Consider the following 17,406-nt stretch of genomic DNA (forward strand, 5'->3'; position numbering starts at 1 on the left):
GCCACCGCATCTGGCCTCAACCATTTCTTAGAAGGTAAGAATCTCCACATTTCACTCTATTGCATGGTGTTTCTGTCATTTTCTTTTAAATCCTTTGCTCTTTTACATGTGTGTATTTGTTCTCCCATTGAATCGAAATATTTAGGTCAAAGCATATCTTTTAATTCTTTTAATGTTCTACTACTTTATGGAGCTTACTATAAAAAATTATCTTTCACATTTTCACTAAAAATTGTTATTTTCAAAAATATATGGATACGTACACACACACGTATCTGATGAGGCACACCTGAAAATTTATTTTAACTCTTGACAAATATTGATTTTAAGCCCTTAACAATTTATAATTAGCCTCATAAAAACATACTTAAGCATTTAAAACATAAAATAATTTCCCTGTTTTCATGCTACCACATATTATTTTAATTCATGAATTATCTCGTTTACTTTTTTACAATTGTTAATTCAGAGAATTAGAAATAAACAAGAAAAGTGGGTCATGGTTACTGTACCTTAATAACTTCTGTTAATATATTTAGTAATACATGAATAAGACTAGACAATTTCAATCAGTTTAGAAAGGTACAAAATGGAAAATGTAAGCCTTCCTTCCACTGGAATGCCATCCTGAAAAAAAATCTAAATTTATATGTATCTCTCCATTTCATACATGTAAGTGATCTCATCATACATACATAATATAGCTTGCTTTTTTACATAATATGTTGTGGAATTCTTTCCCTGTTAGCATTTAAATCTCCTTCATAGCAGATAACATTTGCATAGTATTCTGCTGAATGAATGAGTGCATCATAATTTATTTGTTCAGTCCTCTATTGATAGACACTTTGGTTGTCTCTCTTTCCTCCTCCCTCCCTTAGTCTCTCCTTCCTTCCCTCCTTTCTTTCTCTCTCTCTCTCTCTGCCTCTCATTCTCCCTTCCTTCCTTTCTCTTTCTTTCTCTCTATTTTTCTATTACAAACCATGATATGATAAATATCTTTGTTCATATACTGTGGCAAGTTTTTGCATTATATCCATAGTAAATGCCTAGCAGGAAGAGTGCCATGTTATGAGGACACTCAGCCCTGTGGGAAGGCCCATTTGGTGAGGAATTGAGCCTCCTTTTAGTGAGTAGTATATGCCAGCCATGTGAGTGAGCCACCTCGAAGTGAATCCTCCAGCACCAATTAAGCTTTCAGATGACTGCAGTCCTAGGTAATATCTGACTGCAGCTTCATGAGAGACCCTGAGCCTAAACCGCCTAGCCAAGTCACTCTTGATTTCTTGATTCACAGAAGTTATGATTTTTTAAAATATACTAGTTTTGGGGTAATATGTTAAGTAATATCAGATATCTAAAATACTTATGGCTTGGAACAGTGGTTATCAACCCTGGACAATTTTGCCCCTCAGGGGCATTGGCAATGTCTGAAGACATTTTGATCGTTCCAACTGGGGAGGATGCTACTGGCATTTAGTAGATAGAGGCCAGCAATGCTGCTACACATCCTACAGTGAACAGAATAGTTCCCAACAACAACAACAAAATATGCAGCCCCAAATGTCAATGGTGCCAAAGTTACGAAATCCTGAATCCTAGAATAACTTAAATAACATTAGAATCAATTTTTTTTTTAACATAAGGTCTCACTCTGTCAACCAGGCTGGTGTGCAGTGGCATGATCTCGGATCACTGCACCCTCCGCCTCCCAGGCTCAAGCAATCCTCCCACCTCAACCTCCTGAGTAGCTGAGACTACAGGAGCACGTGATACCACGCTGGGCTAAATTTTTGTATTTTCATAGTGACAACTCCGTCTTGCCTAGGCTATTCTCAAACTGCTGGGCTCAAGCTATCTGCCTGCCTCAGCCTCCAAAAGTACTGGGATTAGAGGTGTGAGCCACCATGCCCAGCCCAAATATTTTCTTTCTTTTCTTCTCCTTTTCTTTCCTTCTTCTTTTCTCTCCTGCTTTCTTTCCTTTCCTTTTCTTTTCTTTTTTCTTTTCTTTTCTTTTTTCTTTTCTTTTCTTTTTTCTTTTCTTTTCTCCACACCCCACTCCAGCCCTCCCTCTCTTTCTTTCTTCTTGTTTTTTGGTGACAGATTCTCACTCTGTTACCCAGGCTGGAGTGCAGTGGTGCAATCACAGCTCACTGCAGCCTCAACCTTCTGAGATCAAGTGATCCTCCCACTTTAGCCTTCCAAGTAGCTGGGATACAAACATGCACCATCACAACTGGCTAATTTTTAAAATTTTCTGTAGAGGTGGGGTCTCTTGATGTTGCCCAGGCTAGTCTCATATTCCTGGGCTCAAGTGGTCCTCCTGCCCCTATCTCCCAAAGTGCTGGGATTACAGGTATAAACCACTGTGCCCAACCTCTATATCTTTATCTTTTCTTCTTCTCTTTTTTTTTTTTTTTTAAAGAAGGGGTCTTGCTCTACCATCCAGGCTGGAGTGCGGTGGTGCAATCTTGGCTTACTGCAACCTCTGCCTCCCAGGTTCAAGCAATTCTCCTGCCTCAGCCTCTTGAGTAGCTGGGATTACAGGCATGAGCCACTGCACCTGGCTCCATATCTTTTTTAATTTTGGATTTTTAATCACCTTTACAGGCACTTCAATGGTAACTGATGAAGTAAGTCCTGACCAATGTAAAAACATATTTTTGCAATGAGGTGCTAAAGAGTCACACAACCTCTTTTGCAAGCTAGTTGAATTCCAAGATTCTGTCCTTTTTGGAGTTTTGGAAAACAATATGTGAAATAGGTTATTATTTTAATTCTAACACTTTTTCTATAGATCCTTCTGGATTATATAGGGACACAATTGCATCACCTATTAAAAAGTGTAAATTTTTAAAATTCTGTCTAATCCTTATGACTTTTTTCTTAGTTTATTATTCTGGTTTGAGCCTCTAGTGAAATATTGAATAGCAGTGATAGTGGATAGTTTTTATCTTATTCTTGATGTCAAGAAGAAAGTTTTAAATATTTCCTTAGGTGTGATGTTTGTCATAGGGTTTTTTTTTGTATATACTCTTAATCCAATTAAGGAAATCCCCTTCTATTCAAATTGCTAAGAGTTTGCTTGTTTCTTTAATCATGAATGGAAATTGGATTTTATCATCTGCTTTTTCTCAATCTATAGAAAAGCTCACATGGGAGAAAGAATAGTTGCAGCAAATGGTGTGGGAGACAACTGAATATCCATGTTTAAGACAATAAAACTGGATCCCTACCTAACAACCATACACAAAAATTAGCTCAAGGTACAAGATAGGCTTTAATAAAATAAGTGCTGAAACTATAAAATTTTATTAGGCCTGTGCAAAAGTAATTGCAAATTTTGCCATTACTTTCAATGGCAAAATCTGCAATTACTTTTGTGCCAATGTAATAGAAGAAAACACAGGAATAAATTTTTGTGATCTAGGTTGGGTAATAATTTCTTGAATAAGGCACCAAAAGCACAAATAATAAAAAAGGAAATTGGTAAGCTGTATCTCATCAAATTAAGATCAATTGTGCTTCAAAGGATGCCATTGAGAAAGTGAAAAGACAAGCAAATTAGGAAAAAATATTTTGCAATAAATTGTTAGGACTAGTATCCAGAATACATAAAGAATTCTTACAACTCAGTATCATTAGTCACTAGGAAATGGAAAGCCAAATCTCAATGAAATATCACATCACACTGAGTAGGATGGATAAGATAAAAAAGACAGACCATAACAAGTGCTATTCAGGTTGTGGAGAATACTGGAGCCCCTCATACAGTGCTGGTGGGAATGAAAAATGGGGCAGTCACTTCGGAAAACTATTTGACAGTTTCACAAAACATTAAACGTAGAGTTAACCATAAGAACAATCTACTCCTAGGTATCTTCCTAAGGAAAGTGAAAAAATATATCCACACAAAAACTCTCACATGAAAATTCATAGAGGCATTTTTCATAAAAGCCAAAAATTTGAAACTATCTAAATAGCCATCTGACAAATGAATGAATAAAATATGGGAGATCCATATAATGGATTATTATTTGGCAATAATAGGGAATGAAACACTGATACAAGCTACAAAATAGATGAACCTTGAAAAATTATGCTAAGTGAAAGAAGTCAGGCATGAAATGTTACATATTGTACAATTCTGTTTATATGAAATGTCCCAAACTGGCATATCTATAGAGACAGAGAGCAGATTTGTGGTTTCCTAGGGTGGTAGAGAGGGGAAAATGGGGAGTGCTAGTGGGTACAGTTTTCTTTTTAAAGTAATGAAAATGTCTTAAAATTAGATGATGGTGATATTTGCCAACTCTGTAAATGAACTAAAAGCGGTCATATTTTATACTTTTAACAGGTGAAGTTTATGGCCTGTAAATTATATCTCAATAAAGTTTTTAAAAACTAATATAAATTTGTATTTTTTATTACTTAAACATTTGGTCTATTTACCTCCAATTTACTTTTTAAAATAAACAGCTTTGTTTTTTTTTTTTCAATTTTAAGATAGGGCCTTGCTCTGTCACCCAGGCTAGAGTAGAGGGCAGTGGCATGATTATGACTTACCACAAGCTTGAGCTCAAGTGATACTCCCACCTCAACCTTCCAAGTAGCTGGGACCACAGGCATGCCACCACACTCGACTAGTTTTCGTATTATTATTTTTTTTTTTTGTAGAGACAGGGTCTCGCTATGTTGCCCAGGCTGGTCTTTAACTCCTGAACTCAAGCGATCCCCCTGCCTAAGCCTCCCAAAGTGCTGGGAATACAGGTGTGAGCCACCACACCTGGCCTAAAAAACAGCTTTGAGATGAAACTTGCATGCCATCCAATTCATTCATTTAAAGTGTACAGTTCAGTGGTTTTTAGTATGTTTACAGAGTTGTGCAACCATCACCACAATTTAGCTTTAGAGTATTTTCATCTCCCCAAAAACTAACCTGTACCATAAACTGATACTCCCCATTCCCTCTTCCCAACACTCCTCTTCCCAGAACCACTCATCTACTTTCTATCTCTATTGATTTACCTATTTGAGAGATTTCACATAAAGAAGTCATGTAATATGTGGTATTTCATGACCGCTCCTTACTTGGCATGTTATCATTGTCATTCCTTTTAATTGCACATATTTGCAAACTCTACATTATATTATTGCTTTGTATATATACAAATTCATTTGGATATATACACCTTAGGTAAACCTTTGATATTTTAATTTTGGTTACACTGAACTTAAATTTATCTGTGAGAGAGAAAAGACATCTTACAATATTGAGTCTTCCTGTTGAAGAGAACAATATATTTTTTCATTGATTTAACTTTTATGTTCTCCCAGTAGCACTTTAAAGTTTCTTCATCTAGGTTCTCTGTATTTTTTGTTGAATTCATCCCTAGATATTGTTGCTTTTGTATATTTTTTTCTTTTGGATAGTTGAGCCTTCTCTTCTTCATTAGAGTAGAGATGAGTGGTTTTGTCAGTGCTTTCTTTATGTGACCTGTGTAACAGGTAATTTTCCCTTAAGTCTGATATACAATATAACTATGTACATAGACATATATGAAACAAGGAAAATTTATGACAAGAGCCAAATAGTGTTTCTGACAAATAATTCACAGAAGCCCAGCAATTTTATTTTGATCCAAATTTTAAAAACTGAGAAAAGGGCCAGGCGCGGTGGCTCACGCTTGTAATCCCAGCACTTTGGGAGGCTGAGGTGGGTGGATTACGAGGTCAGGAGATCGAGACCACGGTGAAACCCTGTCCCTACTAAAAATACAAAAAATTAGCCGGGCATGGTGGCGGGCGCCTGTAGTCCCAGCTACTCGGAGAGGCTGAGGCAGGAGAATGGCGTGAACCCGGGAGGCAGAGCTTGCAGTGAGCCGAGATTGCGCCACTGCACTCCAGCCTGGGCGACAGAGCGAGACTTCGTCTCAAAAAAAAATAAAAAAATAAAAAAAATAAAAATAAAAAACTGAGAAAAGAAAGAAAAAAAGCCAATGATGTTTGTTTTCCAGAGTTTCCTGGGAAGTTTTCTCAACTTGTTAATTTCTTATCCATTACTTTACAGCTACATGGGCTCTGGTCCCTTTGTGTTAGGGCCAAGTTCATCTTGTTTTGAGGCCTGTACACTTACACACTTTCTTCTGCCTGGGAATGATTTCTCCTCACATTCTGATTCTCCTTCAAATCTCAGTTTAAGTGTCAACTCCTCTCCAAACTTCCCTGAGTGAAGTGGGCCTTTTCCTCCATTTTCTTTCACTGTGCTACTTCAAGCCCTGAGCACTCATCACAACCTAATAACATCTGTTAACAGCTTTGTCTGTTTCAGACACACAATGTAGATTCTCCAGTGCCTACCAGAGTACCTGGCACATACTATGCCTTCAATAAATAATTTTCAAAAAAATGAATTCAGATAAGGCAAATTTAATTTAAACTTTCATTTAACTTACATTGAATGTATGTGCCAGGCACAAGTCTTGGTATATTTTACATATTACATTTGATTGTCATCTAATTAGCTCAGAAGGTCGCAGATTCATAATTCCAAAGTCCTCTCTAATCCTATAAATTTTCTCCTCCTACCTGAGGGTCCTGTCCCGCCCCCCACATCTTCTCCACCCCTCACATTTCTGGAAGCCCAAGCAGGGTTACCCGGCGGAGACTTCCGGGGCCGATACGCATGCGCGGCCGATCTGCACATGCGCAATACTCGCGCTGCCGCAGCCGTCGCTGCCAGGCTGAGGTGGCAGCAGGGGGCAGGACGCGCAGCGCTATGGCCGAGGGCAGCGGGGAAGTGGTCGCAGTGTCTGCGGCCGGGGCTGCCAACGGCCTCAACAATGGGGCAGGCGGGATCTCGGCGACGACCAGCAACCCGCTGTCGCGCAAGCTGCATAAGATCCTGGAGACGCGACTGGACAACGATAAGGTAACCGGGGCTGGTGGGGCCGGAGTCACAGGTTCCCGCGGGGCAGAGCCGGGCCAGGGGCGGCGTCTGTCAGGGACCCACCGCGGTCTCCCTCGTCCCGGCAGCAGAAGGACCGCGAGTGACCCCAGACCTGCGGGTTCCGCTGCTCTGCGGGCGCCGGCGAGGGTGAGAAGGGGGAGCCCCAGCAACCTCCGGAAAAGCAAAGGGGTTTCCAGGGCGTTCTCTCCACCTGAAAAGGTGCCTTCAAGGCTCTCTGGATGGGATTGGTGAACGGTGGCGCGTCGAGAAGTGTCCTTCAAACACCCCCGGAGGCATTTGGCTGTGTGAGCTGGGAGAGAGGAGGAGAGCATAAGACTGGATAGGAAATAGATGCAGAAGAGCAGATTCCAAGATAAGGCAGCGCGAATGGGGGTCGGGAGACCAAGAGAGCAGTGGTAGGGATAAGGATGCGTTTCCACCGACAAGTGACAACAATTGCAATAATTTGCAGCGCGAAAGAACTACCTTTGCCCGTGGCTGAAATGAACTCATATGTAGTTTTTGTTATGAGCCAAGCGCTAAGATTTGTGGGCTCAGGCTGTATTTCTTTAGAAGATAAACTGACCGCATGCTCTCCCAAGTACCTCCTGAATCTTAAGTTGGACTTTACAGCTCCTCACATACCCAGCCATCTCTTCTGTCTCTGTGAGTCGCTAGGTAAATTGGTCATGGCAGTGTAACATAAAGAAGAACATATGTCAAAGTTAGAGAGTTTTATAGGTGAATATGTAGGTAATTGAAAATAAGCTGTCGATAACAATTTGACTCCGATATGTAAAAAAATAACATTGCAATGTAATGAATAAGAAATTAGGGCTCTGGGGGCTACCACTTGTTAGATAGAACCACTAAATGTGTGCATTATTATTTAAGTCCCTTCACTAATCTCAGCTTCTGTTTAGGAATTAGGAATACTGCTAGTAACTTTCTCATGGTTGTTATTTGAGGACTCAGTGAGAAACTCCAGGTAAAGTCCTTTGCAAAGAGCCTGGCACTTACTGTTTCTTAACAAATATTAATTTTATCATAAAATTTATGAAGTGTTTAATGTGTCTCATATTGATATTTATTGTATCATTTAAGACTGCTACTTGCTCTGATATAGATAACATGGCCTTTTTTTTTTTTTTTTTTTTTTTTTTTTTTTTTTTTTTTTAAAAAGAGTTTTGCTCTTGTTGCCCAGGCTGGAGTGCAATGGCGCAATCTCGGCTCACCGCAACCTCTGCCTCCCGGGTTCAAGCGATTCGCCTGCCTCAGCCTCCCGAGTAGCTGGGATTACAGGCATGTGTCACCACGCCCGGCTAATTTTGTATGTTTAGTAGAGACGGGGTTTCTCCATGTTGGTCAGGCTGGTCTCGAACTCCTGACCTCAGGTGATCTGCCCACCTCAGCCTCCCAAAGTGTTGGGGTTACAAGGCGTGAGCCACTGCGCCTGGCCACATGACCTTCTTTTTACCGTGAGGAAAATAAAGCATGGAGAGAGTGCAGCTAGGTTGTCATATAACTAGTAACTGGTGGAACTGTAATTTGCATCTGAGTCTGTGATTTTGTTTATTCAGCATTACTGATTACTTCTTTGAACCAGACCTTAGGACATTTCAAGGCTATAGTCAAAAGAAACTGCTTCACTTTATGGGGTTTTTTTTTTTTCTGTACGGTAAGTAAGTATTTATAGTTGTAAACATATTTTTGCTTCCTCCGAAATACTAAATTGAATTTATATAAATAGCTTTACTATTTTTGTCAATCCAGCCAATATTTCAAAATAAGAAACAGAAACATGAAAGGGTAAGCCTACTAGAATATACAGTAGTGGAGGTGTAGAAATGTATGTCTGCAGAATTTAGGGTACTATGGTGATGTCCTGGGCTTGGTTCTCTGCTCTGTCTTCCATTCATGTTCTCTCTGTAAGAAAAATCATGTACTTTCATGGTTTTAAGTAGCAAAAAGCGTGATTACTCTCAAATTTATAACTCTGTTTCTGACATCTACTGAGCTCCAGATTTTAGTTGTCTATACTATACCTCCAGTTGGATACTGATTGATGTCATAGAACTTAACATGGGCGGAACTCTTGATTTTTCCCTAAACTGGTTCCACTCTCACTAAAGAACATCACCATTTACCCAGTCAAGCAAGAAGCATATGAATAATTTTGGATTCTTGTCAACTTTTTTTTTTTTTTGCATCTCCTATCAAATCCACAAACATATCCTATAGGTTCTACTTTGAAAAATATTTTTGGAATATCTTTTTTTTTTTTTTTTGAGACCAAGTCTCACTGTCGCCCAGGCTAGAGTCCAATGGAGAAAACACGGCCTTACTGTAGCCTTGATCTTGCTGGCTCAAGCGATCCTTCTGCCACAGCCTCCCAGGTAGCTGGGTCCGCAGGCACATGCCACCATACCTGGCTAATTTTTTTATTTTTTTGTAGAGATAGGGGTCTCACTGTGTTACCCAGGTTGGTCTTGAACTGGCATCAAACTATCCTCCCAACTTGACCTCCCAAACTGCTGGGATTACAGGTGTAAGCCACCGTGCCATGTTTTGGAATATCTCTTTTTCATTTTTGCTACTGCCATCTTGATCTAAGCCACTATCAAACCATACTTGGATTATTTTAGTTTTTTCTCTTACCTACCTCCTTTCTTGTATCCCTCTACCATTCATTTTCCTTACAAAGTTGGAATAAACTTTTATAAATATAAATCGTATTACATTACTCCCCTGCCTAAAATCGTAATGATTTCTCATAACTTCAGTCATAGTGGCCTTCCTTCTACCACTTTAGGGTCTTTGTACTCATTGTTTGCTCTGTCTGTGGAAGGCTTTGTCCCCATGACTGGCTGTTGCCTACCACTGGGGCCTCAGTTCAAAGTCACCTCAGAGAGGCCTTCCCCTTTAAGTTTCTCCAAGTTCTACTTCCAGTTATTCAGTTTGTAGCCTGGAGGATTCCAGTACTTACTCTTAAATAGATTGTCCCAGAGATAGTTAATGTGTACATTATATATGTGTCAACTAGGTATACACAAGTAAGTATGCATGTATATATTCCTTTTAAGTTTTTAACTGTTGGTATTATAACTGTTTCTATGCCTTGATGTTTCACTTAACATATCTCAAAGCTTATACTACGTAAGTGCATAAAGATTTTTTTTTGTAAATGGGTATATCATAATTTATTTAACCAATCCCTTTTAGATGGACATTTATATTATTTCTAGTCTTTGCAATTCCAAACAATTCTGCAGTGAATAATCTTGTATATATAACACTATACACAAGTAAGTATACCCTTATTGTGTTCTGGAAATAAGCATGCTTCAGTAATTTGAGGGTCATTCAATATTTTTTGGATTGTTTAATGAAAAATAATTTGAAAATGATTTCATTACATTTTGTCTTGAGATTAGGAAACCATTTAAAAATTAGTTCCAGTAACTGTCTTCTGTTACCAATTGTATAGGAGATGTTAGAAGCTCTCAAGGCACTTTCAGCCTTTTTTGTTGAAAATAGTCTGCGGACTCGAAGAAATTTACGTGGAGATATTGAACGTAGAAGTTTAGCCATCAATGAAGAATTTGTAAGCATTTTCAAGGAAGTGAAGGAGGTATGTAAACTCTTTTCATTTAGCATATATTGAAAACTTACTATTATGCCTGGCTCTGTGCTAAGTATTTTTTTGAATTAGGTTGATATATTTGCTATTTGTATACTATGCCCAAATAGAAAACTTAGCTAATTTCTCTTGCTGCATCTGGGTCTTTATTTGTATTAATGTGATTTATGAATCTGTGACTTCCACAAATATTAATTCTTAGAAAGTTAACATTGTTCTAGAAGATTATCTTAGGAATTTTAGCTTTTTTAACAAAAAAATTAACATTTCCCTGAATGGCTTTCCAATAGAAATATCCCCTCATTGCATAAACCTCTCTTGGATAGCAACTTCTCTACTGGAGATTAATTAGAATTGAGTTACTTTTACTATATCCTAAAATATGAAAATTTCAGATTAAGATCAGTAACTTCAATGTATTAATAATGATTCATCATACTTGAGGTGTAGTCCACTCACCATAGAGTGAAAATAAATTTTATTTATATTATATCTTTATTATGTAATATTTTATTAACTGTTTTAATACATTGTAATATTAATATATTTCTATGTGAGTTATGGAAGTGTTGTACATGGTTTCAATGAATGTTCAATAAAAATAGATTGTTTTTAACACCTTGATAGGTTTTTATTGACTGAAGACTAATAATTTGGAAAGGAATTTAAAAAAAATTACATTACAGATGGAATCTTGCTATGTTGCCTAGGCTGGAGTGTAGTGGCTGTTCCCAGGCTTGATCATAGTACACTACAGCATCGAACTCCTGGGCTCATGCAATTCTCCCACCTCAGTCTCCCAAGTAACTGGGACTACAGGTGCGTGCCACCATGCCTGGCTCTTTTAAACAACATTTCCTACTAAAAGGAACAATCTTACCAGTATCAGAAAGCAAAGATGCTATCTGAGACTATTGGATACATGTCAAGAGGACTTTGGAGCTAATGTGAAGAGGATTCTTCTACTGGCCAAACATAGGACTATTTGAACATCAGTAAGAATAACTGCAATTGAATAACACTAGCAATAAAGGGATACTCAGTTTTATAAAGCATTTGCCGTTTTCCTGCGGTCATATTCTCTAAAAGGAATGGACTATTTTCTTTACATTTTTTCTAACACTAGATATTATTCTTTTTAATCATTTCCAATTTTAAATATGGGATCTCTTGTCATGCCTTGACCAAAAAAATAAAAAATTATGTAACTAAAATAAGGATTTAGCTAAGAGAAGAGAATCTTCTTCTTACTGTATATATGATGTTTGATGTTACTTTTCTCCTTTTCAGGAACTTGAAAGCATAAGCGAAGATGTTCAAGCAATGAGCAACTGTTGTCAAGATATGACAAGTCGACTACAGGTATTATATAATGGCTAGATTTTGGCATAGTTCCTGCTATAAACTTTCAAAAATTATTAGGTCAACGAAATGTGTAGATATCTAATCCATAATGCCCTGTAGGAAATTTGGGTATAAATATAATCCTTATTTTTAAAAATTATAGCTATCTTTGTGTTTCTTTGGATATGATTTATTAATATTGTTCAATTAACTTCAGAGCGTTTATATTTTGGTCTAGCCAATGCAGAGCTAACTATGTAGAATTTTGATAAATCTTTCAATTCCGTAATATTCTAGAAATCTAGGAGTAATGATTTTTTTTAGTAAGAAGCCTTAGGAATAATTTCACACTAAAGCTGTGCCTGATAAAGACCCAGCTTAATTCTGATTTATGCATAACCTTAAAAAAATTCTGGGAAAATATATATACTTTTAGGTCTTTGAATGAAAGCAATCCTAAACTTATAATTTGGCAGCAGAATCAGCATTTGACTTAATTACCCTCATTCATCTAATTTTGGAATAGTACATAGAACAGTTTCCTCCTAAGGGCCAATCATGATTATGTCTACTACCTTCACATTTTAACAGCGAGCTTGTATCTCTAGGTGTCTCTTGGAACGATTGACATCAACAGTGATTCTAGGAAGAATCATTCATGCATATTCTACAGATTAATCACAGGCTACTTGCATCATCAGTTTGCAGGACTAGTTAATTTCTTGTTTCTCTAAAATTTTATCTTTTCTGGTCTTATCTAAATTTTGATATTCTTACTAATCTATCAGATATTATTGGCATGTTTATTGTCTCTTAGTCCAATATTTAGATATTTGTTAATTTGACAATATTTAAATAATTATATAATATATACTAATTATTAATGGCCATTTCACATTTTTGGCATATATTTACTTTATTCCTTAGTGGTCGATTTTGTTTGACCCTTCTTTTTCTTTAACTTTATTTCCTTTTCTCCTCTTTTAACTTCCATGACGTAAGGGCTTTTCTCAAATTATACTTTATAAGGTTTTCTATATTGTACTTTTGTGTTTTTTAAGTAACATTATGCTTTGTTATATTGGACTACTCAGTTTCTGATTTTTAGTGGTAGTATCTCTTATTTTTTAATTTGTATCCTTAATTATGTTTTTATACTTTTCATCATAGAGAGTTTTAAATATAAAAAGATCATAGTATTTCTATTTGTGCTATTTTTCAAACAGTTTATAAATATTTTAAATTACAACCAAAGTGTCTCTTTCTGTTTTGTCCTTTGTATTTTTTTTTTTTTTTTTTTTTTTGAGACAGAGTCTCGCTCTATCCTCAGTGGCGTGATCTCGGCTCACAGCAACTTCCACCTTCTGAGTTCAAGCAATTATGCCTCAGCCTCCCAAGTAGCTGGGATTACAGGCGCCTGACACTGTGCTGGCTAATTTTTGTGTTTTTAGTAGAGACAGGATTTCGCCATGTTGTCCAGGGTGGTCTGGAACTCCTGACCTCAAGTGATCCGCCTGCCTTGGCCTTCCGAAGTGCTGGTATTACAGACATGAGCCACCATGCCCGGCCAGTCCTTTATATTTTCTTTGTACCCACCTCACATTCTATTTTTTCTTCTACAGTGGCATGGGCCTATTTTCTTTCTTTATTCAGATCAACTTTATTGAGGAATAATTTATGAACGGTAATAAACTGCATTCATTCAAAGTGTTCAAATTGATAGGCTTGACAGTTTTATATGCCTATGAAACAACAACTATAATCAAGATACAGAACATTTTTATCACATATAAAAGATTCCCTCATAGCTTTGTGATTGAATATTTAAAAATATTTGATACTGCCTGTTGTTTACATTTGTTTTTGATCCACATATCATTTCTAATAGTAGGAGGTCCATGATTTTGAAAGTTTTGTTTATTCCTTAAAATTTTGCTTAAAGCTAATTTATTTGGATATATCGCTATTGGAATTCTAATAGTATACATTCATAATATCAACTCTAATGCTTTTAAGTTATTCATAAAGAAAAGTGTTTCTTAGAGTATCCTCACTCTCCCGTTTTCTTATAGAATGTTGTTATAATGATTCATTTAATTATTTAATATTTTCTGAAATGCTTTGACTATGTTACCTTTTAGAAATTATTAGAAACATTTAAAAATGTAATCAGTCATTTTATATATGTTAATGTTTATTCCTTTGTGGTTTTCCTTGGATAAATTACATTTAGATGCATATGTGTATTATTAATTCAAAAATAGTCATCTTTAACATTTAAGAGAAATGGAGATTGAGGTTAGTCTTCATTAATATTATTAAATATTACTTTGGAATTCTTATCATAGTTTATAAATGAAAAAATCAGGAAATATGCAAAAAAATTTGCAAATTCTTATTATATAACATTGTGCTAAAGTATCATATTTCATTGATTAATAAATGGTGTTGATTGTAAGGTGCACCCTCAATAATGACTAGACTAAAAAGCTAGTAAATGTTTTTTGATGTTGATTTTGTGAAGCATTCTTTTTTTCAGAAATATTAAAATGTAAATATATCTTTGACTTGAGGGGACACTATATTTTAAAAATTGCATAAGGCAAGACTGTACAAGGGTGGAAATGGAACTTTAGCATTTAAGAAGTATGAGCATTTGAAGAACTTATTGACAGTCTAATAATTCTAAAAGAGTACCTTGGGAGCTATCATGTTGAGCTCCATTCCTTAAAAGTCAGTGAAATGGCTGGGCGTGGTGGCTCACACCTGTAATCTCAGCATTTTGGGAGGCTGAGGCAGAAGGATCCTTTGTGACCAGCCTGGGCAACATAGCAAGACCCCATGTCTACCAAAAACTTTTAATAAGTTAGCCAGGCGTGGTGGCACATGCCTATAGTCCCAGCTATTCTAGAGGCTTAGATGGGAGGATTGCTTGGGCCTAGGAGGTCAAGGCTGCAGTGACTCAGGATTGCATCACCATACTCCAGGCTGGGTGACAGAGTGAGACCCTGTGTCTTTAAAAAAATAAATAAATAAATAAGGGATATGCAGAATTATCTAGGTTCAAATCGTTTTCTTAAAAAATCTATTTCCTGCAAATCAAAACCACAATGAGAAACCATCTTACACCAGTTAGAATGGCCATCATTAAAAAGTCAGGAAACAACAGGTGCTGGAGAGGATGTGGAGAAATAGGAACACTTTTACACTGTTGGTGGGACTGTAAACTAGTTCAACCATTGTGGAAGTCAGTGTGGCGATTCCTCAGGGATCTAGAACTAGAAATACCATTTGACCCAGCCATCCCATTATTGGGTATATACCCAAAGGACTATGAATCATGCTGCTATAAAGACACATGCACACATATGTTTATTGGCGGCACTATTCACAATAGCAAAGACTTGGAACCAACCCAAATGTCCGACAACGATAGACTGGATTAAGAAAATGTGGCACATATACACCATGGAATACTATGCAGCCATAAAAAATGATGAGTTCATGTCCTTTGTAGGGACATGGATGAAACTGGAAATCATCATTCTCAGTAAACTATCGCAAGGTCAAAAAACCAAACACCGCATGTTCTCACTCATAGGTGGGAATTGAACAATGAGAACACATGGACACAGGAAGGGGAACATCACCCTCCAGGGACTGTCGTGGGGTGTGGGGAGGGGGGAGGGATAGCATTAGGAGATACACCTAATGCTAAATGGCGAGTTAATGGGTGCAGGAAATCAACATGGCACATGGATACATGTGTAACAAACCTGCACATTGTGCACATGTACCCTAAAACTTAAAGTACAATAATAAAAAAAATAAATAAATAAAAAATAAAAACTACTAAGTGAGGCAGGACGACAATAATGTTCAAATCTTAAACTGATAAATCTCAGAGGACCCTCAGATATTATTTAACTGCTATTACAAACTTGATTAAATGTAGTTAAATGCATTAAAATTATTTGTCCTCCATTATGTGGCAGAAACTTATTAGGTGAATTCAGAAATCTAGCTTAGACATTATTAGCTATGTAATCTTGAGTTAGTCATTTATCTGTTCTAAAACTCTTTCACCATTAATAAACAATGTGAACAATGTCAAAAAAAATCTATTTCCTGGTAACATACACTCAAAATAGCTTCATTCGAGGTGGCAATCAGGCTCTGTTATTGACAGCATACTTGGAAAGCAGTAAGACAGAGAATTTCCCTCACAGTCTGAAAACTGAGTTTGTAGAGGATTAGGCCTCTAAGAACCCAGAACTGGAGGTGTCTAGGTCTAAGGCAGCTCTAGAAAGAAACCTCAGCAGCAGAAGCTTGACTCTTTATTCTGGTATTCCAACATGAAAATGACCCAGTGTCTTCAGGTGTTTGCTCTGGTATTTTCTCTTTAACAGACTGACTCACCTTCTATTTTATGTGTTTTTCTCTAGTTTACTAATGACTTAATTTATGCATCTTTCTGGCTCATTTAATATTTCTTCAAGGCACAGAGCCTATTTCTCTACGTGCCCCATGACTACTTGCTTCTCTTCTTATTGTTTATTGCCTTATTTTTGTAAATATTCCCTAGTTCAGATATTTGAGAGAGAATCTCATTGTCTTTTGTTTAAAGCCACTTCATGAATGTTTTCTAATCTTGGATAAAATGCTTTTTTAATTGACTTTTCACTCTTGATCCTTTCAACTCTGGCTTAGGGAAGGGAGAATTGCTTAGAATGAAAGTTGGTTAGGAACAGCCTTGTGTCCTTTAGATGGGGCTAGCTCTGATCCTCACCAAAAACTTATATGGCAGGTAGTTTGTATATTACAACTTTCAAACTTTTACTTCCATCTTATACATTTCTATTGAGCTCCACACTAGCATTTCAGTGACTTAGTTAACAACCCCATGTAAAGGTCACATGGTAACTCACTTCAACATGTCCATACCTGAAGTCATGTTCTTCGTTCTTAACTTGTTCTTCCAGTGCTTCTGTTGTACTGAAAAGCATCATGAACTATTAAGTTCCTTAGTCAGTATCTGGATACCTTTTTCTTTCTTGTAAGCCTTAGCATTATGTGTATATTAAGAACTGAATGTGTTCCTCCAGTGGATGAGCCTTGAAACATCTACGTATTTCATTTATTTGAGTTCCATAGAGTGATCTCATTTGTTTTAAGTCTAAATTTCAGTAAGTGGTAGTATTTGTTTTCTGAAATATAATAAAAGTGGAATTTACTTACGTTAGATATGTTTGTAATTTTAGGCAGCAAAGGAACAGACTCAAGATTTAATAGTAAAAACCACTAAGCTTCAATCTGAAAGGTAAGTTTTTCTTCATATAACCACCTTTTCAATAATTTGGAGATTGGAGTCAAAGAAAATTAAATATAACTCCAAATCAAAATTAAAGCAGAATAATAAAAAACATGGTTCATAAGGTCCTAAACTATTATATTACCCAATAGTAACTTAAGC

At 36.8% G+C, this 17,406-nt stretch overlaps 1 protein-coding gene across 6 annotated transcripts in view; it reads left to right on the forward strand.

Moving 5' to 3' along the window:
• The first annotated feature begins 6,664 nt into the window (after positions 1-6,664).
• Positions 6,665-17,406, forward strand: part of COG6 (component of oligomeric golgi complex 6) — a 103,535-nt gene continuing 92,793 nt past the window's right edge. For 3 of the 6 annotated variants that reach the window (XM_055245236.2, XM_063618848.1, XM_063618847.1), the window contains exons 1-4: positions 6,701-6,931; positions 10,437-10,580; positions 11,880-11,951; positions 17,195-17,253. In XM_055245236.2, coding sequence (XP_055101211.2) covers positions 6,779-6,931; positions 10,437-10,580; positions 11,880-11,951; positions 17,195-17,253 — 428 coding nt within the window. In that variant the 5' untranslated portion in view covers positions 6,701-6,778. Of the gene's footprint in view, positions 6,932-10,436; positions 10,581-11,879; positions 11,952-17,194; positions 17,254-17,406 lie in introns of all 6 variants that reach the window. The other 3 variants (XM_055245241.2, XM_055245237.2, XM_063618849.1) reach the window with 3 other exon arrangements.

The sequence above is a fragment of the Symphalangus syndactylus genome, chromosome 15 (assembly GCF_028878055.3).
Source record: "Symphalangus syndactylus isolate Jambi chromosome 15, NHGRI_mSymSyn1-v2.1_pri, whole genome shotgun sequence".
Classification (NCBI taxonomy): Eukaryota; Metazoa; Chordata; class Mammalia; order Primates; family Hylobatidae; genus Symphalangus; species Symphalangus syndactylus.